The sequence below is a fragment of the Pan troglodytes genome, chromosome 1, assembly GCF_028858775.2.
Source record: "Pan troglodytes isolate AG18354 chromosome 1, NHGRI_mPanTro3-v2.0_pri, whole genome shotgun sequence".
In the NCBI taxonomy this organism is placed as follows: Eukaryota; Metazoa; Chordata; class Mammalia; order Primates; family Hominidae; genus Pan; species Pan troglodytes.
Genome location: NC_072398.2, coordinates 229928094 through 229950041, shown reverse-complemented (window position 1 = coordinate 229950041; position 21948 = coordinate 229928094). Strand labels below are relative to the sequence as shown.

General features: G+C 55.7%; 1 protein-coding gene across 7 annotated transcripts in view; it reads left to right on the top strand.

The window, feature by feature from the left end:
* PRKCZ (protein kinase C zeta) overlaps window positions 1-21948 on the top strand; it is a 137473-nt gene that overhangs the window by 4554 nt on the left and 110971 nt on the right. The window contains exons 2-4 of one of the 7 annotated variants that reach the window (XM_024355843.2): window positions 437-558; window positions 1480-1569; window positions 4534-4584. In XM_024355843.2, the coding sequence (XP_024211611.1) occupies window positions 437-558; window positions 1480-1569; window positions 4534-4584 (263 nt within the window). Of the gene's footprint in view, window positions 1-436; window positions 559-1479; window positions 1570-4533; window positions 4585-18778; window positions 19088-19228; window positions 19434-19906; window positions 19926-20270; window positions 20290-20516; window positions 20536-21948 lie in introns of those variants that run through there. The other 6 variants (XM_024355847.3, XM_024355845.2, XM_024355860.2 and 3 more) reach the window with 6 other exon arrangements.

The following is a 21948-nucleotide window of genomic DNA, read 5'->3' as shown; positions in this document are numbered from 1 at the left end:
GATCTCGGCTCACTGCAAGCTCCGCCTCCTGGGTTCACGCCATTCTCCTGCCTCAGCCTCCCGAGTAGCTGGGACTACAGGCTCCCGCCACCACGCCCGGCTAATTTTTTGTATTTTTAGTAGAGACGGGGTTTCACCGTGTTAGCCAGGATGGTCTCGATCTCCTGACCTCGTGATCCACCCGCCTCGGCCTCCCAAAGTGCTGGGATGACAGGTGTCAGGCACTGTGCCTGGCAATGGTGGCCATTTTTTAAACTATGGTTATGGTTAATGGTTCTATTTTGTGTGTGTGGGGGGGGAGGGGGTGGGGGTTGTCATATTGTCTTTGGGGAAAGTTTCATTTATCTAATCAATGATTTGGTTAGTCGGTAATCATTTTTTAATTTGATTCAAATATACCCCACGGTAACAGATGCCCATGTCCCCTCTGCCCCAGGGACATCTTCATCACCAGCGTGGACGCCGCCACGACCTTCGAGGAGCTCTGTGAGGAAGTGAGAGACATGTGTCGTCTGCACCAGCAGCACCCGCTCACCCTCAAGTGGGTGGACAGCGAAGGTAGCCCTTGTCCCATGTCGGCCAGAATCCTCAGCCTCAGGGGACTTCGCCAGGGCAGCCTCTGTGTGCGGAGTGTGCTCAGCCAATTCTGTGGGGAGACTTAAAACTGTGGAATTAAACTTGTTGGCGCCAACTTTTCCCCAGTGGGGATGGTGGGAAAGAGGTTGGCCACAGATGCTTATCAAGGACCTGGGCCCAGATGCCCCTAGGAAGGGCTCTGGTCTTGAACTGCCTGCAGGGGGTCTCCCTGCCCCACCCTGGGCGGGTCCTCACCTCTTCCTCTGACCTCCTTTCTCATGTCCTGGCCTTTTTCGGTAGGTGCTTCTGGAAGGATGGGCTCTTCATATTCTGGGGACCACGGGGAGGGCACAAGCAGCCAGGGCCTGCCGTGTCCACCTCCTGTCTCTCAGACACATCCTGAAAAACAAGGGGATTGGGAGACGTCCAGAGAGACCCCTTTCTCCCAGGGACTGGCGGGCAGCTGTTGGCCAAGGACACGGCCGTGCGGGTGGAGCCTGATAGCGCCCCCGTTGGGTTGGGTACAGCCCTGCAGGGCCTGGGTTCTGTACACCTCCATGTCCCTTTCCAGCCATAGAGGGCAAGGAGCTCTCCCTCCGCCCAGGACTGACCTCAGGAGAGTGTCCTCAGCCCCGCTCACTGCTTAGCCCTCCAAGTGGTGCCCAGGGCTGCAGGTGCACTGACTTCCCTTCCGGGGTGGCTCTGACGCTGCACCGGGGGCCAGGTGACTCCCTAGTGTGGACGGCCATCCTTGGACCTCCTGACCCTGCCAGGAGGTGGCCAATCTGAGCATCGGGACTTTGCCCCCCACCAGACCCTTGTCTGGTGTGCTGAGCGGGCTCGTCACAGCCCCCTTTGCCTCGGGCCTTCAGCGACGTCAGCACCGTCTCCTGCCCCACCCAGGTGACCCTTGCACGGTGTCCTCCCAGATGGAGCTGGAAGAGGCTTTCCGCCTGGCCCGTCAGTGCAGGGACGAAGGCCTCATCATTCATGGTTAGTGGCGGGGTCTGTGGTGGGCAGCTCTGGGGGGCTGTTCCTGCCTGTGGGTGTCTGCCGACTAGCTGGGGGATTTAAAATGGTTTAAAATCCTGTGATGCCAGAGAATTTAGGGATGTCTAATATAATGCCATTTGGGTTTTTTTTCTTTGACTTTTTTTTTTTTTTTTTGAGACGGAGTCTTGCTCTGTCGCCCAGGCTGGAGTGCAGTGGCACAATCTCAGCTCACTGCGAGCTCCGCCTCCCAGGTTCACGCCATTCTCCTGCCTCAGCCTCCCGAGTAGCTGGGACTACAGGCGCCTACAACCACACCCGGCTAATTTTTTGTATTTTTTGTAGAGACGGGGTTTCACCGTGTTAGCCAGGATGGTCTCAGTCTCCTGACCTCGTGATCTGCCCGCCTTAGCCTCCCAAAGTGCTGGGATTACAGATGTGAGCCACCGCGCCCGGCCTTTTCTTTGACATTTTATTAACCCAAATGAAAACTGCTCTTAACAAAGAACCCATAAACCACTCAGTGGCTCCAGTGGCCAGCGTAGGGCCCGCGGCGCATGTGGACAGAGGGGACAGCCCCACCAGCCACCTCACCTGCCCGGTGCTCCCTAGGCCCGGCTCCAGGCTCACAGCTGTCCTCAGCTTTAAGTTCAAAGCCCCATGATGAGCTGACGCATGGGAGATGTGACTTGTGATCATTTCCACTTTGTCTTTAGGTGGGCGTGGGCTCCTCCCCGGTACTGCAGGGCGTCTGGGGCCTGTGAATGTGGTTCCAGCGCTGTGGCCAGCCAGTCACGTCTTTGTCTCTGTGTCCACTTCTGGCGTAGCTTGGGCTCCTTGCCAGGCGTCTGGCCATGGACGATTGAGTCCAAGATGGGACCAAAGCTCGAAACCACCCATGGATTTCTGACAGATCCATCATTCTCCTGGACACCGGGCTACCTGGTTACAACACTTAATTTTCTTAGCCCTTTATATCAATGTGGCTTTAAATTTAAAGGTTAGGCCGGGTGCGGTGGCTCACAACTGTAATCCCAGCACTTTGGGAGGTCGAGGTGGGAGGATCACTTCAGCCTAGGAGTTCAAGACCAACCTGGGCAACATAGTGAGACCCCCCCTCTCTCCAAAACTTTTTTTATTTTTTTGAGACAGAGTCTGGCTCTGTCCCCAGGCTGGAGTGCAGTGGCACTATCTCTGTTCACTGCAACCTCCACCTCCCAGATATAAGCGATTGTCCTGCCTCAGCCTCCCGAGTAGCTGGGACTACAGGCATGTGCCACCACACTTGGCTAATTTTTTTTTTTTTTTAGTTGGAGTCTCGCTCTGTCGCCCAGGCTGGAGTGCAGTGACGCGATCTCAGCTCAATGCAACCTCCGCCTCCTGGGTTCAAGCAATTCTTCTGCCTCACCCTCCCAAGTAGCTGGGACTACAGGCATGTGTCATCACGCCTGGCTAATGTTTTGTATTTTTAGTAGAGACGGAGTTTCACCATGTTAGCCAGGATGGTCTCGATCTCCTGACCTCGTGATCCACCCGCCTCAGCCTCCCAAAGTGCTGGGATTACAGGCGTGAGCCATGGTGCCCGGCCTAATTTTTGTATTTTTAGTAGAGATGGGGTCTCGCCATGTTGGCCAGGCTGTTCTCAAACTCCTGACCTTAGGTGATCTGCCCGCCTCAGCTTCCTGAAGTGTTGGGATTACAGGCGTGAGCCACCGTGCCCGGCCCCAATTTTTTTTTTTTTTTTTTTTTGATATTCAGACATGGTGGTGCACCTGTAGTCCCAGTTACTCGGGAGGCTGAGGTGGGAGGATTCCTTGAGCACAAGAGGTAGAGGCTACAGTGAACTGTGATTATTCCACTGCACTGTAGCCTGAGTGATGGGGCGAAACCCTGTGTCAGATAAATAAATTCATAGATGTGCCTGTTCTAGGCCATTTTGTGGTTGTGATAGTAAGCACATTTTGCCTCTCTACATAGAAAGATATGGTGCCTTAAAAATTCACATTATTTTCTAGATAAAAGAAAAATAGGGCTAGGTTCAGTGGCACACACTTGTAATCCCAGCACTTTGGGAGGCCGAGGCAGGTGGATCACTTGAGGTCAGGAGTTCAAGACCAGCCTGACCAACATGGTGAAACCCCATCTCTACTATAAATACAAAAATTAGCCGGGCGTGGTGGTGCACACTTGTAATCCCAGCTACTTGGGAGGCTGAGGCAGGAGAACTGCTGGAACCCGAGAGGCGGAGGTTGCAGTGAGCTGAGATTGTGCCACTGAACTCCAGCCTGGGCACAGAGTGAGACTCCATCTGAAAAAAACCAACAAAAAACAAAAAATGTTTGTTTTATTAAAGTTTCAATACTTTTATGTGTATACACACACACATAAAAAAGTAGAGATGGGGTTTCGTCATGTTGGCCAGGCTGGTCTTGAACTCCTGGCCTGAAGCCATCCTCTCATCTCGGCCTCCCAAAGTGCTGGGATTGCAGGCGTGAGCCATCATGTCCAGCCAAGTTTTAATACTTCCTAAGCACCTATTTTAATAATTTATTGTGGAAGCCCAGGATATATGTTAAAATAATTTTAAACTCTGTCTTGAGTATGAAGAAGTGGAATCTAAAGTGCTTTTAAAAGTCAGTGTTCGAAGTAATTGCATTTCTTCCCCGTTTTTATATAGTTTAAAAATACAAATCAGTAGCTTCCTCTGATGGCTTTGCTGTCCAGGTCCCTCTGATTGCCTTTCACTCTTAAGTTTTTCCGTGGGTTTTAAAGTCCTACCTAATGGAGCCTGGCCTACGTAGACACACAGGGTTTTGCGTCTCCCAGGAGCGGGCTCTCATTGGCAGTGCCACGTGCACCTTGCATGAAGTCCACGTGCTCAGCCTGACTGAGGCGGGACTTCCTCCATGAGACTGTTGAGTGGCAGCCGCAGGGTCTTGACGCTGTCTCTTTCTCTCTCTTGTCCAGTTTTCCCGAGCACCCCTGAGCAGCCTGGCCTGCCGTGTCCAGGAGAAGACAGTGAGTACTGGGGTTTCCTACGCCGGTCTCGCATGTTACGGGGTTGAACTGTTGATCCGTTGTGCCACGGAGGTGGCAGTGGTGCCGTTTTCGGAGGTTCACCCTCGTGGAGCATCAGGGCACGAGCAGCCTTGGTGACCGCGGGTGGGGTTTTCACTGCAGCTGCTGCCTGTGCGTGTTCTGGCTGACAGCACCACATGGCAGGGGACTTGCTTGGCTGGTTGGTAGCATGAGAAGTCCAGGGGTTCCCTGCCGTCTCCCTAGGAGGGAGAGGCCAGGTGGGAGGCTGGACACTGCTCCTTTGTGGCTGCCTCAGCTCACGACCACCCCTAGGCCAGTCGTCTGCTCCTCCTGGTCACTGCTGGCCCCTGAGCTGGGGTGGGGGCTCCGTTGATTCCACACTGGCTCCATTGTTGGGAGAGGAAGGAGAGTGAGTCCCGGGGGCTGTGGCTTCAGAGGGAAGCTTCTGACCTCACTTCCTACCGCATCCCGGAGACTGTTGGGCCCTGAGCAGGTGGCTACGCTGCTCTCGGGCTGTCCCCATGGCTGTGTTTGGTGGAGTTCCACCCCCACTCTCCAGACCCCACACGGCCTCCAGCATCCGTGCCATGCTTTGTTCATTGTGTGGGCAGGAGCTCCTGGACCGAGGCTGCTGCCTGTCCAGCGCAGGGCACGTGGCTCAGTGCCCTTCGGGCAGGGCTTCCCCCACCCCTGCTGCCAGGGCACACACCTCGCTGGCCTCAGGCTGGATGCTGGGTGTTGGCGGTGCCCTGTGTTGGGCGGGAACCGGGGGTGGGAGCAGATTCAGGCCAAGAGGGTGAGTGGGCAGTTGGGGCGAGAGTCTTGGCTTCCAGTGAGAAGTGGGGCTGAATAGAGGTTTGGCAGTGCTTAGCATAGGGGGCGAGAGTCTCGGCTTCCAGCGAGAAGTGGCGCTGAATAGAGGTTTGGCAGCGCTTAGCGTAGGGGAGGCCCCAGGAGCCATGGGATTTCCATGATCTGCCCGGGGAGAGGGCGGCGTGGCATCCCGGTTCCAGGCCCTCAGCCAACCGGGGTCCCTGCACCGTGGCCGGCAAGGCCGAGGAGCCATCCGGAGGTGGGCCCTGGCAGGAATGGAGCGGGTGGTCTGGGGCTGGACCTGCCGGCAGGAGGAGATGGGGTATGTCCGTGGCAGGCGGACACCACCAGGTGGTTTTGGCAGCGCAGGGTGAGTGTGAGGAGGCAGGGGGCGGGGAGGCTTTGGAGGCAGGTGGCCAGACGGTGGGTGTCAGGGCCCTGATCACCTACGCAGCTGCCCTGGTGGTGACCTTTCCCGGGACCCTCCCTCTGGGTGCCCACGCCTCACGGACCCTGGAGCACGCACCCTGGGAGGGCACGGTTCACTGCGTTTTTATGGATACATAAACACATAGATAGGACAGATACTCCCCGTGGGTGAGACGATGGTTGTCCCCTCCACAGCGCCCTGCAGCCTCATGCTGCTGCTTTATAGGAGGGGACCCACGGGCCGTGTTTATTTGCCACCTGGGTGATTTTTTGACTTGGTGACAGGACTGTGCTCCTCTGTCCCATGTGTGCTGAGACTGTGCACTCCCAGAGGTATCCACATGCGGCCAGTGTAGCCCCTGGGTGCGGGGGAAGCCCGCCGTATTTCTCCGACATGTCTGCCTCTTGTCTCAACCCTGCCTGGGGGCCTGGGGTCTGCTCTTTCTGTCTACGACCTCGGCGTTGCCTCTCTGCCCGTGTGGACAACCTGCCAGCCTCGCGTGGGGAAGGGAGGCCCACATTTGCTCGGCCACTGCCGTGGAGGAAGGGGAAGTTGGGGGGGTCACAGGATGCCCAGAAGCCTGAGCTCTGAAGGGGAGTGTGTCATGGGGGTGGCAGCCGAGTCACTGTGGGGAATGCGGAGAATGTGGCCAAGCCCCGAGGAGGGACCTCCTGGGACACATGAGTAGGTCCTTGAGATGTTTACCAGGGATGGCTCCACGGCTTCGGGGACCACTCAGCCTGGTTGGGGACATTCCGCCAGAGCCTCTGGGGCAGGCTTTGCCGAGGAGGTCAGCGGCGGGTGCTGGGGGTGGGGAGCCCTGCCCTGCCCTGTGTGCTGATGGGCACCCGGACGTGGGTTGGGTTTCATGGCGCTAGTGTCAGGAGTGTGTGAGAACACGCTGCCCACTTGGGGTCCCAGGCCACCAGGGCTTAGGGGCTGGCGCTCTCCCTGATGTCCTGTGCTTTCTTTCACTCTGACTTCGGTGCTCATCTCAGACAGGACACCCTGCTCTGGTTGCCAGTGGCCGCCGCCTGGGGCTCTGTGGTTTTAGTGCCTGTGGGGGTGTTCACAGGTGTTTTTGACCTCAGGCAGCACTGCCCAGGCTGAGGGTCAGTGAGAAGGGTCGGACTGGGAGGTGTGTACAGTGGATGGAGCACGCCAGAGGCAGATGAGGGCAGGACTGCGGCTGTACAGTGGGCCTGGTTCAGACGGCTGGACGTGCCTGTCTCACCGTCAGCAGAGGACCTTCCAGCACATTCTATGTGTGTCTATATGAAGTTAATTGGTTTTATAGATTTTTAAAAAAATTCTAAACTGTACTTACAACTATCATCTCTATGTAGTTACAAACCCAAAATATATTCAAAAAGGGAACCCCGTGCCCGTCAGCGGTCACTCCCTGTTCCGCCCCAGCCCCACCTCCGCTCAGCCTCTGTCTCTGTGGCCCTGCGGATTCTGGACGTTTGGTGTCTGTGGAATCCTGCATGTTTGTCCTTTTGCCTCTAGTGGTTTTCACCCGCCTGACCTTCCCAAGGTTCATCCATGATGAGGCATTCTTGGTGCTGCAGATCTTTTTTCTATTCTGGTAAAATGCACATAACATCTATTTTTGCCATCTTAACTTTTTTTTTTTTTTTTTGGCAGGGGGGGACGGAGTTTTGTTCTGTCACCCAGGCTGGAGTGCATGGTACAATCTTGGCTTACTGCTACTCTGCCTCTCAGGCTCAAGCGGTCCTCATGCCTCAGCCTCCCGAGTAGCTGGGATTACAGGTGCGTGTCACCACACTTGGCCGAGTTTTTCTTTTTGTAGAGTTGGGGTTTTACCATGTTGCCCAGGCTAGTCTCGAACTCCTGGGCTCAAGTGACCTACCCATCTTGGCCTCCCAAAGTGCTGGGATTACAGATGTGAGCCACCGAGCCCGGCCCCATCTTAGCCATTTTTTAAAGGTTCAATTCACTGGTATTCGATATTCGCATTGCTGTCCAGTCATCATCACCGCCCATCTCCAGAACTCTCTTCATCTTCCCAGACTCAGCCTCTGTCTCCATGAAACTCTCACTCCCCATTCTGCCTCCCCCAGCCCCTGACACCCACCCACTACTTTCTGTTTCTGTGACTTTGGTGACTCTAGGGGCCTCCTGTGAGTGGAATCGCACAGGATCTGTCCTTTTGTGACAGCTTATTTCACTCAGCACCATGTCCTCAAGGCGCAGCCATGCGTAGCCTGTGTCACAGTCTCTTTCCTTCTCAAGACTGAACTGCAGGCTGTTGTATGGATGTATTTTGTTTACCCATTTCTGTCAGTGGACACGTGGGTGACTTCCACAGTTTAGCTGCTGTGAGCACGGGTGCACGGTGACCTCTGGAGATCCTGCCTTCAGTTCTGGGTGTAGACCCAGAAGTGGGATTGCTGGATCATTGATCATTCTATTTTTATTCATTTATTTTTGAGATAGCGTCTCGCTCTGTCGCCTAGGCTGGAGTTCAGTGGCACGATCTCGGCTCACTGCAGCCTCCATCTCCTGGGCTCAAGCGATTCTCTTGTCTCAGCCTCCCAAGTAGCTGGGACTAAAGGCATGTGCCACCATGCCCAGCTGATTTTTGTACTTTTTGTAGAGACAGGGTTTCATCATGTTGCCCAGACTGGTCTTGAACTCCTGGGCTCAAGCAGTCTGCCCACCTCGGTCTCCCAAAGTGTTGGGATTACAGGCGTGAGCCACTGCACCTGGCCGATAATTCTGTTTAAAGAGCCGCCGTGCCATTTCCCATGGTGCCTGCAGCATTTTCCACCCCCTGCAATAGTGCACGAGCGCCACTGTCTCCGCATCCTCTCCAGCTCTTGTCGTTTTCTGTTTTTTGACAGTATCTTATGGGCGTGAGGTGGCATATCATTGTGGTTTTGGTTCTCATTTCCCTGGTGATGTGATGTTGAGCATTTTTTCATGTGCCTGTTGGCCATTTCTTTTTTTTTTTTTTTTTTTTTGAGTTGGAGTCTTGGTCTGTTGCCCAGGTTGGAGTGCAGTGGCACGATCACGGCTCACTGCAATCTCCGCCTCCCAGATTCAAATGATTCTCCTGTCTCAGCCTCCTGAGTAGCTGGGATTACAGGCACCTGCCACCATGTCCAGCTAGTTTTTGTATTTTTAGTAGAGTTGGGGGTTTCACCATGTTGGCCAGGTTAGTCTTGAACTCCTGACCTCAAGTGATCCACCCACCTCGGCCTCCCAAAATGCTGGGATTATAGGCGTGAGCTGCCGTGCCTGGCTTTGTTGGCCATTTTTGTGTCTTCTTTGGTGAAATGTCTTTTCGCGTCCTGTGTCCATTTTTGAATGGGTTGTTTGGTTTTTTTGTTGGTGAGTGTTACTAGTTCTCTGTCCTGGATGTTAATCCCGTAGCAGATATATGATTAGCAAATATCTTCCTCTGTTTTGTGGGTTGTTTTTTTACTTTGTTGATAGTGCCTTTTGATGGACAAGGTTTTAAAATTTTCCTGAAATCCTGCTTAATATTTTTTTCTTTTGTTGCCTGTGTATTTGGTGTCACATCCAAGAAATCACTGCCAAATCGAATGTTGTGAACCTTTTCCCCTTCTCTTTCATATAAGGATTTTATAATTTTAGGTTTTATGTTTAGGTCATGGATTATCCTGAGTTAATTTTTGTATGTGGTGTAAGGTAAGCATCTAACTTCATTCCTTTGCATGTGGAGGTCCAGTTTTCTTAGCACCATTGGTGAAAAGACTCCCCATTGGACTGCATTGGCACCCTTGTTGAAAATCGTTTCACCATATATGGGAGGGTTCATTTGTGGAGTCTCTTCTAGTCCATTGGTCTCTGTGTCTCTCTGAGCCAGTGCCACACTGTTTTGATCACTGTAGCTTTGTAGGAAGTTTTGAAATCAGGAAGTGTGAGCCCTCCAGCTTTGTTCTTCCTTTTCAAGATTGTTTTGGGGTCCCCTGAGATTCCAGATGAATTTTAGGACAGGCTTTTCTATTTCTGCAAAAAACATTATTGTGATTTTTGCAGGGATTGCATTGGCTCTGTAGATCACTTTGGGTAGTCCTGACATCTTAACAGTATGAAGACTTCCAATCCATGAACTGAAGTGTGTTTCCGTTTGTTCATGTTTTCTTTGATTTCTTTCAGCAGTGTTTTACAGTTTTCCTTGTACAAGTCTTTCACCCCCTTGGTTAATTCCTAAACGTTTTATTCTTTTTGATGCTGTTGCAAGTGGAATTGTTTCCTTGATTTCCCTTTTGGGTTGTTTATTGTAAGTGTATAAAAGTGCAGTTGATTTTTGTGTGTTGACTTTTTTGCCTGCTGTTTTGCTGAATTTATCAGTTCTAACAACTTTCTGTGGAAACTTTAGGGCTTTCTTACATGTAAGATCATATCATCTGTATACAGAGATAATTTTACTTTTTCCTTCCTAATTTGGATGCCTTGTATTTCTTTTTCTTGCCTAATTGTTCTGGCTAGAATTCCACTACTCTGTTGAATAAAAGTGGTGTGATCGGCTGGGCGCGGTGGCTCATGCCTGTAATCCCAGCACTTTGGGAGGCCCAGGCGGGTGGATCACGAGGTCAGGAGATCGAGATCGTCCTGGCTAACACGGTGAAACCCCGTTCTCTACTAAAAATACAAAAAATTATCCGGGCGTGGTTGCAGGTGCCTGTAGTCCCAGCTACTTGGGAGGCTGAGCCAGGAGAATGGCCTGAACCCGGGAGGCGGAGCTTGCAGTGAGCGGAGATCGCGCCACTGCACTCCTGCCTGGGCAACAGAGCCAGACTCTGTCTCAAAAAAAAAAAAAAAAAAAAAAAAGTGGTGTGATCAATCATCCTTGCCTTTGTCCTGATCGTCAAAGAAAAGCTTTCAGGTTTTCATCACTAAGTGTGATGTCTGCTGTGGGTTTTTCATACATGGTTTTTATTATGTCGAGATAGTTTCCTTCTATTCCAAGTTTGTCAATTGTTTTTATCAGGAAAGGGCTTTGAATTTTGTCACATGCTTCTTCTGCATCAGTTGAGACAATCATGTGTTTTTTTTACCTTCATTTTGTTAATGTGGTATATTACTTTAATTTTCATTCATTGAACCATCCTTGCATCCCATGAAAAAATCCTTCTTGCTCTTGGTGTGTAATTTTCTTGATACGCTGTCGAATTCATTTTACTAGTATTTTCTTGAGGATTTTTACATCCGTGTTTATAAGGGACAATTACATCTGTGTTCATAAAGGATAATTATGTCCATGTTCATAAGACTCAATGGTCAGAGGCTTTCTTGTCGTGACTTTGTTGGGCTTTGGTATCAGAGTAGTGCTGGCCTCACAGAATGAGTGAGGAAGTGTTCCTTCCTCTTCAATTTTTTTGGAAAAGTTTGAGAAAAGTGGTGTTAGTTCTTCAAGTGTTTGGTAGAATTTGCCTGTGAAGACATCAGTCCCTGGGCTTTGCTTTGTTGGGAGGTTCTCTTTCTTTCTCTCTCTCTCTGTCTGTCTCTCTGACGGAGAGAGTACAGTGGCTCGATCTCAGCTCATGTCAACCTCTGCCTCCTGGGTTCGAGTGATTCTCCTGCCTCAGCCTCCTGAGTAGCTGGCATTACAGGCACATGCCATCACACCCAGCTGATTTTTGTAATTTTAGTAGAGATGTGGTTTCACATGTTGGCCAGGCTGGTCCCGAACTCCTGACCTCAGATGATCCATCCACCTTGGCTTCCCAACGTGTGGGGATTTCAGGCATGAGCTGCTGCTCCCGGCCCTGCTCTCATCTTTATTATTCCCATCCTTCTGCCAGCTTTTGGTTGTTCTTTTTCTGGTTCCTTAAAGTGTAAAATTCGGTTGTTAATTTGAGATCTTTCTTGTTTTTTTATTTCAAATATTTATCACCATAGCCAGGCGCCATGGCTCATGCTTGTAATCTCAGTGCTTTGGGAGGCTGAAGAGGAAGGATCACTTGAGGCCAGGAGTTGGAGACCAGCCTTGGGCCACATGGCAAAACTGTGTTTCACACACACAAAAAGTTTATCACTATAAATTTTCTCCTTAGCATTGCTTTCTCTGCATCCCTGAAATTTTGATATGTTGTGTTTCTGTTTTCATTCATCTCTCAGCATTTTTCTGATTTTCTTTGTGGTTTCATCTTCTATCCATTGGTTGAGTGTGTAGTGTTATTTCCATATATTTGTGAATTCTTCTGTTTTCTTTCTGTTAACTGATTTCTAAGTTCATCTTGATGTGGTTGGAGAATATACTTTGGATAATGTCTGTTTTTTGAAATGTACCGAGGCTGAGTCTGTGGCTCACTTGTGTTCTGTTCTGGAAAACGTCCCGTGTGCGTTGAGGGTGTGCAGCCGCTGTGGGTACAGCGCTCTGCTGTGTCTGTCAGAGCTATGTGGGTTACTGTGTTGTTCAAGTTCTCTGTTTCTTTACGTGTTCTCCCTAGTTGCTTTTTCGTTCCTTTTTATGGCTGGATGAATTCTGTGATGCGATTCACCCTGTCTGTCCGTTCCTCTGCTGATGGACACTGGTGGGGGCTGGGGCGTTCGGGGCTGAGCGTGTGATGAGATCAGGAGCGCCTGGTTTTTTGGGGGAGGTGAGGGCTGGTCACGCCCCGGTCGAGTGGGGATCCCCTGTGTGCATCCGTGGCAGCCTCAGTGGTGTTGGGGCGGAGTAATCGGGCGGTGGAGCTGGGGTCTGTGGGCTCCACCTGCTGCCACGTGTGCCAGGCTGCCCAGGGCCCATGAGGGTGGTGGCACGGGGGTCCGCATGAGGGGCCGCAGGTGCCTCGGGCCCCTCTCCCGCTTGTTTCTCCATCTTCGCTGTCCGTTCACTGCAGTGCCGGGTGAGGCCAGTGTGTGGCCGGTAGATTCCCAGGTGCCTCTTCTTTGCCCCTCCTTGCTGTATCTGGTCACACAGAAATGGTATGTGTGATTTTTGTTTCAATACTCAAATCTGTTAATATTTTCCCTTCTGGCTTCCCCTAGTGATACAAATATATTTTCTTCCATTTTGGTCTTTGAGCCGCTTTGCCTGTCTGTGTCTGGGGTGGCATCCGCTGGCACCTGGGCTGACCTGGGACGGGGCCCTTCTCTTGGACTTGAGCAGATGAGACTCACAGCCCGAAATGCAGCAGATCCCTCAGGCCACGGGACTCTGGACGTGTGGCGGCCCTGTCGGCCTGAGCCACATCTGCCGTGAGAGGCAGCAGTACGTTCCTTGGGGCAGCAGCGAGAGCAAGGCTGGATCCAGAGACCTCCGAGCAGCTCCTCTGGGGCAGACCCCAGCTGCAAGCCACAGCCTGGCCCTGGTAACAGGAGAGCATCGCTAGGGAGGGGTGGGGCGGCCCGGCTTCGATGCGGCCATGTGGGAGGGCCACTCTCAGAGACCCCCCTCCTTCCTTGCCACCCCCACCCCAGAGGGGAAGCTGGAGCCGGGGGGCTGCAGACCCGGGCCAAGGTGTGGCCAGGGCTGGCTTTCTTGGGAGGCTCTGAGCATCCTGCTTCCTGGCCACCCAGCTCTGGGGCTGCTGTCAACTCTTGGCTTGTCGACATCACTCCAGCCTCTGGCCTGTCACCCTGAACCTCCCCCATGTCTGTGTCTTTTCTCACTGGAACACCGGTGGTCGGCTTTGGGGCCCACCAGGGCAGTCCAGGACATTCACCTTGAGACCTGGCCTTAATCACACGTGCAGGAACCCTTTTCCAAAGGAGGGCCACGCTCACAGCTTCTGGAGTAGGACATGGACTTGTCTTTTTGGAGGCCCATCCTCAACGCACCACAGTTGACTACATCAAGGTCTGCCTCTGATCTGGTGGGAGTGCTGGGTGGTCTGTCTCCACCAGCACTTTGTGGGTGGGCTCTGTCCCCAGGAAATGCTCTCTGCCCAGGCCCCCGCCCCGTGAGAGGTTCGTGCTGCCAGTGGCGCTGGTCATTGGGACCATGTGCTGGGCTGGCGCCTGGCAGGACAGACGGCAGGTGGCTCTTCTGTAGGTTCTTCTGGCTGGGACAGGCCCAGCCGGTGCTCAGCGGAACTGAGACTGACGCCCCTTTCGGACCCCTCTAAGCAGGGAGGCCTGGGTGGGCAGCCTCCCCTCAGAGTTGGGGAAACGTGGCCCAGTTCCCGCCAGTCACCACCCTGCCGGCTGCCACGGGGACACGTGGCCGGTTCCCGCTGGTCACCACCCCGCCGGCCGCCACGGGGACACGTGGCCTGGTTCCCACTGGTCACTACCCCGCCGGCCGCCACGGGGACACGTGGCCTGGTTCCCGCTGGTCACCACCCCGCCGGCCGCCACGGGGACACGTGGCCTGGTTCCTGCTGGTCACCACCCCGCCGGCCACATCTTGAACGGCGTCCGTTCTGCAGTCGCTTGTCCTTAGTGTTCCAGCAACACCCCAACCAATGCGACCCCCGGAACCTCCATCAGCCCCGCCTGGGAGAGCCCTCCCCTGCATCCGTGCTGTGCTCGTTGAAACTGAGATCCTCTAGCCTTTGGCCTCTCTGGACCCAGCCCCAGCTGCAGGTCCCAGCCATGGTGATCCCTTTGGGAGGCGTGGTCCAGGAGGTGATGGGCAGCTGGAGAACCCCCGTGGGTGGAGGCTGCTGTACCTGGCAGGGAGGGTCCTGGGCAAGGGGGCATGGAGTGGAAAGGGAGTGGGTGTCCAGAAAGTTCCTGGGGCTCCACCAACCAGAACGTTGCCATTACCTTGAGCAAATGACCTGTTTAGTGGTGCCTTTTCTTTACCTGTAAAACGGGGTGACTGTAAATAAAATCGTGTGTAAAAGTGCTTAGGACCAGACCCCCATTGGAGCGAGTGTTGATACCTGTCTCAAAGGACAGTAGGTGGACATGGCAGGGAGGGAGATGTCAAGACGACAGCCAGGGCCCTTTCTGCCACTTCCCCTGGTGGGTGGTGGGCGGTCCCCTGAACCCTGGCAGTAAGCGAGGGACCTCCCGACACCCTGGCTCCTCCGTGTTGGCTCCAGGGGCTTCCTGTTTCTAGATGGCCGGGCCCATCATGTGGAGGGAGGGGTGGATGCTATAGGCAGCAGTGCCAGTCTTCCTTTGGGTGGGGTTATTTCTGCTGCTGCTGCAGTCCAGAGGCTCTGGGGCTCCTCAGTGGGTAGCCTCAGGCCTGGGCAGCGTCCATGGGACAGGGTGGTCCCCAGTCGGGCCCCACTGGCCTCCCTGTGGTGTGTGGTGAAGACTCAGGGTGCCCGCCCTGTGGAGGAGGTGCTGGGGGTAGCCTGGCTTTGCACCCAGACCCTGCTGAGGGCAGCGCTGGATGGTCAGCTGGACCAGGCCTCCGAGGTCCTTAGAGTCCATGGAGGAAATACAAAGTCCGCTGGGCTGGGCAGCCGCAGACCCCACTTAGCAGCTGGTGGTGTCCTCGGGGTCCTCAGAGCCAGTGCTGGCTGCCCTGTGCATTTCATGTTGTTGGTTCCTGCCTGTCCACAGCACAGATGGCATCCCTGGGCAGCGGGACCCTGCTCCAGCCTGCACCCTGGGGAAAGGTGTCCTACATTCCACATTCTGCCTGTAGCAGGCAGCCCCACCCCACTGTAGCCCATCTTGTCACTTAGGGTGGTCCCGGTAGTGGGTTCTGGAGCCTGGAACGCTTGGGTCAGGCCCCAGGCAGCTGGGACCCTCCCGAGCCTCACCCCTTGGGTCTGGTGGGGCCCCTGGGGTTTGGCCGGGAGGACACCGTGACTACTGCCTTTGCCTCTGGGTATATTCCCTGCTCAGCCCCTGAACCCAGCTCCAAGGCCATTTCTACTTGGCAAGCAGGAGGTTTTCATGGCCAGGGATGTTAATAGCAGGTCTCTGGATGCAAGGGTGGCAAAGTCGCCTTGGCCTGTGTAGGGGAAGTGGAGGAACCTGGGCTCTCCTGGGCCGGTGGTCCTGGGGCAGATAGCAGGGGAAGGGGCTGCAGCCATGTGGGTGGAGCCATGGGGGGCGTGGAGGGGCCCTTCCTGACCCCACAGTGGGGGCCAGGGTGGGGCTGGCAGGGGACAGTCCTCAGCTGCAGGGGCTGGGGTGGGGCTGGCGGGGGACAGTCCTCGGCTGCAGGGGCCGGGGTGGGCCAGGAAGGGGAAGGGGCTCTTGAGGCTCTGGGGCCTTCTGGCTGTAGTGTCTCACTTGGGGCAATGGCGGGATCCCCAGATCCATCCCCTGGCCCGTCTGCCTCCCGCCCTCATAGCCCTGTAGCCTGGGGCAGAGAGGGGTCCTTGGCCGGGACACCATCCCCACAGGGACGTGGAGGGTGCTGGGCCCGGGGCTACCATGGAGTCGCCTGCTGGGAGCAGCCAGTACACCTGGGTGTGTGACCTGGGCATGTGACCTGGGTGTTTGACCTGGGCGTGTGACCTGGGCATGCGACCTGGGCAATGTGGGGGCCGATTGCTCAGGGGGGCGCCTGCACTACCAGGTTCAAACCCCACCGGCAGGGAGCCTGCGCTGTGACTTCAGGCATGTGGGTGGGGCTCCCCGTGCCTCAGTTTCCTCCTCTGTAAAAGGGGGCTTTGTGAGGCTCGACAGGGTTTAGAGGAGCTCCTGGAACATAGTAAGTGCTTAGTGAGGCCGTCTTGCCACCTCTCCCACCCAGGGAGGGTCAAGTGGGAAGAGAGCGGCCCCACCGAGTGTGTTCCAGGCCCCGGCGGCGTCTGAGAGGAGGCGGCCAAGCCTAGTGGGGCTGCGTGACTGCCTGTGGAACAGTGGGGACGCTGCTGGTGTCCTCCAGGCCTAGGTGGGCGGGTTACCACGGAAGCCTATCAACGGATGCCTGTGATTCCCTGGTATTTATAGGTATGTCTATTGTTTTATTAAAAAATCCAGTTTCATTCAGCTTTGTCTCAAATTATTTGCAACAAACTGGAAAAGCTAGTTTTCCCCCTAAAATAGGCGTCTAATAAAATTGGCAATTTGCCTGCTGAGCCTGAATGTCCTAGAGTTCTGCAAAGCTGGATATTTTGGGATGGATTAGAAGAGAGGAGTTGGCTGAAGGACAGTGGTGGTGCTGCTGAGCTGGCCGTCTGTGTGAAGTTTACACTGGACCAGGATAAACGCGTATTTCCTGTGGGAGCTCAGCGTGGCCGTGGTATTCGGTGGTCTTATGATTTTATAGGCCTAGCCAGGGGTCTGCGAGCTGCTTCTGTCCAGGGCCAGGTAGTTGAAGCCTGGGGTTCTGAGCAGGCGTGGGCAGCACCCAAGGAGGTGCATGGCCGTGTCCCAGTGAAACTTTATGCACGCTGAAATCTGAATTTCATAGACTCTTCCGGTGTTTCAAAATATTATCCTTTTCATTTTATTCAGCCAATTAAAAGCGTAGAAATCCTAGCTTGCTGATTTGGAGCACTAGGCAGTGTAGGTTGCCAGCCCTCGTTCCCCGTAGATTTGGGAAGTCGAGTGAAACGCACGTGTTAGGTTTATGTGTTTCACATTTTACGGAATGCCCCTCACGCAGCTGGTCAGCCGCCTGACGAGGGAAGCTTGGCTCTTTGGAGAAGTGGCCGTGCCTCGTGGTGAGCTGCTGACAGAGCTGGAATTTGAACCCGGGGCTCTGGCCCGGAGTCCATTCCGTGAATGCAGATAAACACAGGTTTATGAGCTTGATGATTGAAATGGAGGTTTTATTACTGTTCAGGCAGGTGTGGGAGGCCAGCCCTCAGGAGATGATGCCGTTGAGAAGGTCGTTTATTACTCAGCTTCCGAGGGGAGACCTCCTCTTGCCTCGCGGGGCCATGCGGGCAAGCGCCGGGTGGGTTGGAGGCAGGGGGATGTATGGGTGGGGCCTTTACTGTGGTTTCCATGGGAAAGGTGTGGGGAGCAGGCATTGGGTCGGCCAGGTGGAGTAACTTCAGCAGGCTCTGGGGTGCAGGGGCTGTCCCTGTGACCTGGGGAGGCCCCTGGGGCGATTGCGGGCCCGTGTAGGAGGTGGGCCCAGGTGAGAGTTCTGGGTTGGCGGGTTTGCATTTGAAAGGTTCGCTGTGGGACAAGTCCTTTGCTGTCTCTAGGAATCGGTTGGCCTCTCGGGGCCGTCCGTCCAGGGTCAGCAGGGCCATAGGTGCTGGAGCATCGAGGGCACAGCACGTATGAATGCAGGGAGCGTGTGGTGTGACTGGTCAGAGCCAGAGGTCTGCAGGACACTCCCCTCTGTCCCTCTGCACCCCCAGTGCGAAGCGGCCCATGTAGGCTCAGCACGAGTGCCGAGTGCGTTTGGGGAAGTGGGCAGAATTCCCAGCTGAGCACCCCGCGACCCCCCATGTTTTTTATGATTGGAGGAAAATGCCAGGTCTCACTTGCCAGTGATGACCAGGTCCCAGGGTTTGTCAGGGTACCAGGGTGGGGGTTGGAGGGTCAGGCCACCCAGCGGCGGTGGCGGCTCTGGGTCTCCCTAGGAGCCCGGGCTGGCCACAGCCAGGCACAGCACAGCACGTGAGGTCTGGTCTTGGGAATGCGGGTGTCTCCTGCCTTAGGCTGGGGGTGTGCGTTTCCAGGCCAGCCGGGACAGTTTTCAGCCTGGGGAAGCTTGGCCTTTCCTGTTCCTGCCCCCCAGTGCCCACCGTCCCCACACACACTGGTGGGGTTTGTGGGGTGGACACAACCACATCGCAAGGCCCCTATGCCTCCTCTCCTCCCCCTCCGTTCCTGGGCTGTGGGACAGTGCTCGGGGCCCTTGGCCATTGGTGTCGAGCCCATTCACAGCCTTTGGACGCAGGTCAGAGGTCACTCGCCACGGCCACAGCTGCGCTGTCCCCCACTCCCAGCCTGGCAGGCCAACCTGCAGGACCCCGGGCTTAGCTGGGTTCTGTTCCGATGTCGCATTTTCAAGGTCCGCTGAGTCCGAGCCCTGCCTGGGTCTGGCTGCTGCCTGCCCGCTCTCTGGACTGTGCTGATGCGGAGATGCTTGTTTTCCTGTGACGTCAGCGTCAGCTCCTGCACATCCATGCCGTGTTTTAGTTTGTGCCTCAGCTGCTGGCTACAGCTTCCCGGGGGAGCCGGGTACCACCCGGGCCTGGAGACATGAGGAGGCAGGGATGTGAGGGGCGGGGGACAGGACAGCCGGCCTTCCGTTAAATATCTGCTCCTCGCGCTCGAGCCTCCCTGCCTATTGTCGGGGCCGGAGGCGAGCCGACGCAGCATCAGCTCGTCAACGGGAAGGAAGATGCCTCCCTGCACGCCCGCCGCGCACAGAGCATAAAGAATCTGCGCTGAGGAGGCAGGAGAAGAAAGCCGGTGAGTCGGGGGCATCTCCCCCGTGGATTTTCCGCGCCCCCGGGGCCGGGCCAGCCGTGCTGCAGGCCCTGTGCGTGCGGAGGACGGTGCCCGAGTCAGCATTTTGGGTCTGAGTCCCGGCGTTGCCACCGCCTGTGCGCTGCACAGATGCTCCGGGTGGCAACACGGCTGGTGCCACGGCCCGGGGAAGGCGCGCGGCTGCAGCAGCTCCCAGCAATGTCAGGGGAAACGCAGTGAGAGGCTGTTGTTTTGCGGGTGACAGATTTTTAGAAAAATAAGGCTGTGGAGGGACCTTCTGAGCGAGGCAGGGGCTGCTGGAGGGACATGCTCACCCCGAGGACGGATGGTGTGTGGCCCAGGCCTGGTGGATGCGTGGCGGCGGCTGTGGAGGGCTGGGGGCCGGGGGGCTTGGGGAAATCATCTTGGGCTCGTCTGCCTGCCTGGCCCCAGGGAGTTGCTGGCTGTTGGGAGTTTCACTGTGGCCGATGCTTTTTGGTTGTGGGTCTGTGGGTCTGTCGGGGCCAGGACGGATGGCCACTTCCTCTCCATTCTGCATTGCTGCAGGTGGGCAGATTGATGAGACCACGGGTGAAGTCTGGAGACCCTAGGTGCCAGGGCTGGTGGTGGTAACAGCCAGCACCTGTTCCAGGCCTGCGGTCTTTCCGTCTCGAGCCTGGCCTCCTGCCTGTCTGAGCCCCCGTTTTGCATTGACAGTGTTGGGTTGGAGTCTGGGTGGCACGGCCAGGGTTAATGTGCACGGCTCACTCCATCGGGGTCCTCGGATGGTGGCGAGGAGTGGGGCTGCAGCGTCCTGTTTTCTATTCTGAAATGGTTGGAGGTAGACTCGGAGGGGTCTGGGGGCTGCATGGTGTTTGGCAGGGATGTGGGAATGTGGGTGCTTTTCTGACGACCATTTTGCAAGGTGTTTTTTTTTAAAAAAAACAACAAAAAACCAAAACAACAACCAGCCTCCCCAGTCAGGCTTGTGGGGAGCTGTGGGCCTGGGGAGACTGGGCTGCTGAAGGGGGGGACTGGGCTGCTGGGGGAGGCGGCTTTCCCTCTCGGGGGGTGCTGGCTGCTGGGGAGGCTGGCAGCGCGCCCCTCCCCCAGGTGCGAAGGGACCTCAGCAGACGCAGGGCTGCTCCGCACAGCCAGCTTGGGCCTCAGGGGTCCTTGAGTGATGAAGATTCTGTGTTGATGGGGTGAGTGGGAGAGAGACGGAGCTGGGCTGGTTTTCACACGTGCGCCTGCCTGCGAGGAGAAACGTGCTGTGTCATAGTTTCCTCGGTGCCTGGGACGGCTTGGCCTCTGCTTTCGTGTGAGCCCACGCTGGCCATGCACAGCTGGCACGATCCCTCGCGGTGTGAATACACTGCTGGGGTGGGAGCGCCGTGGCCAGGGTCAGGATTCGAGCGGTTACTGGCTTTTGGTCTGATGGCCCTCGGTGGGTGAGTCAGAGCTGGGATGGGGACAGATTGGAGGGGCCACCGGCTGCCCCCCAGAAGCTGTTTCGTGTTGATGCTGCCGGGGCCGGCTGTGGTACCTGTGTCTGTGTCTCGGCCAGATTGGCACACATCTTCCACGTTCCTGTCCCAGCTGCATCAGCCATCAGTGGGGGCCCTTCTCCGACCGTCTTCCTAGACTTCAGAGCCACTGGTGGTTATGTAAGGAGTTGTGTGTTCCTCTGCCCAACTCCGAGCTTGGTCCCACCTCCCAGACTCACCTCCGGGCTCCGGCCTCTGCTGCGATGTTTCCGAGGCTCCCAGTTAATCAGATCCGTCAGCCCAGTGTCCACAGGGTGCCTGAGAGCCCGGCCCATCCACACTGGTTGCCCCAGACCTTCCATGGGTTCTGGTGGGGACCTGCCAGGGCTGTCAATGGCCCCAGTGGAGAGGCCCACTGAGCATCCTGAGAAGTTCCCGTGCTTGTGACCTGCTCTCGTGTGTGTAGCAGCGGGGGCTGCGTCTCATCTGCCACACGTTTCTGATCGCCGAGGACTCAGCCGGGCACATGGAGGTTGAACTGTTGGGGGGCGGGAGGACCATCCATGGGGTCAGGTACCAACCTCTGCTGAGGATCCCAAAATGTGGGGTAGCCATCCTTTCCTGTGCTGGCGTGGAGCTTTTCCCAGGAGCTGGGCAGGGAGCTGTCACAGGGCCAGGCCCCTGAATGGGCTGTTTGGGGCCGGGGCTGAGGGAGTGCCCAGTGCCATCGAGGGGAAGCCTGTGGGAAAGTGTGATGACATCTGAAAAACCAGGAGCAGGTCCCTTGCTGTGCTGGTCGTGGTGCTCGAGTGTGGGCTCAGCAGGTCTGGTCTCCTGGCGCCCACTCACTCCCTGGCCATCTCCCCACCTCCCTCACATGGCAGGGGGAAGTGGAACGTGCAGCCACCGCTCCCACCGTCCCTCACAGCACAGGTTGGACAGGCACCCTGAGGCATCCCCATCTCCCAGCCCCTGGGGTTGGCATGATGCTGGGCCTCCAGAAATGTTTGTCATTTTATGCAAAGGGCAGAAAAAGCTTTGTTCAGGCCAGGCACAGTGGCTCACGCCTGTATTACCAGCACTTTGGGAGGCCGAGGTGGGGGATCACCTGAGGTCGGGAGTTCAAGACCAGCCTGGCCAACATGGAGAAACCCCGGCTCTACTAAAAATACAAAAATTAGCTGGGCGTGGTGGTGCGCGCCTGTAATCCCAGCCATTCAGGGGGCTGAGGCAGGAGAATCGCTTGAATCCGGGAGGCAGAGGTCACAGTGAGTCGAGATTGCACCACTGCACTCCAGCCTGGGCAACAGAGTGAGACTCCATCTCCAAAAAAAAAGAAAAGGAAAAGCTTTATTCAAAAGAAGCCACCTGAACCAG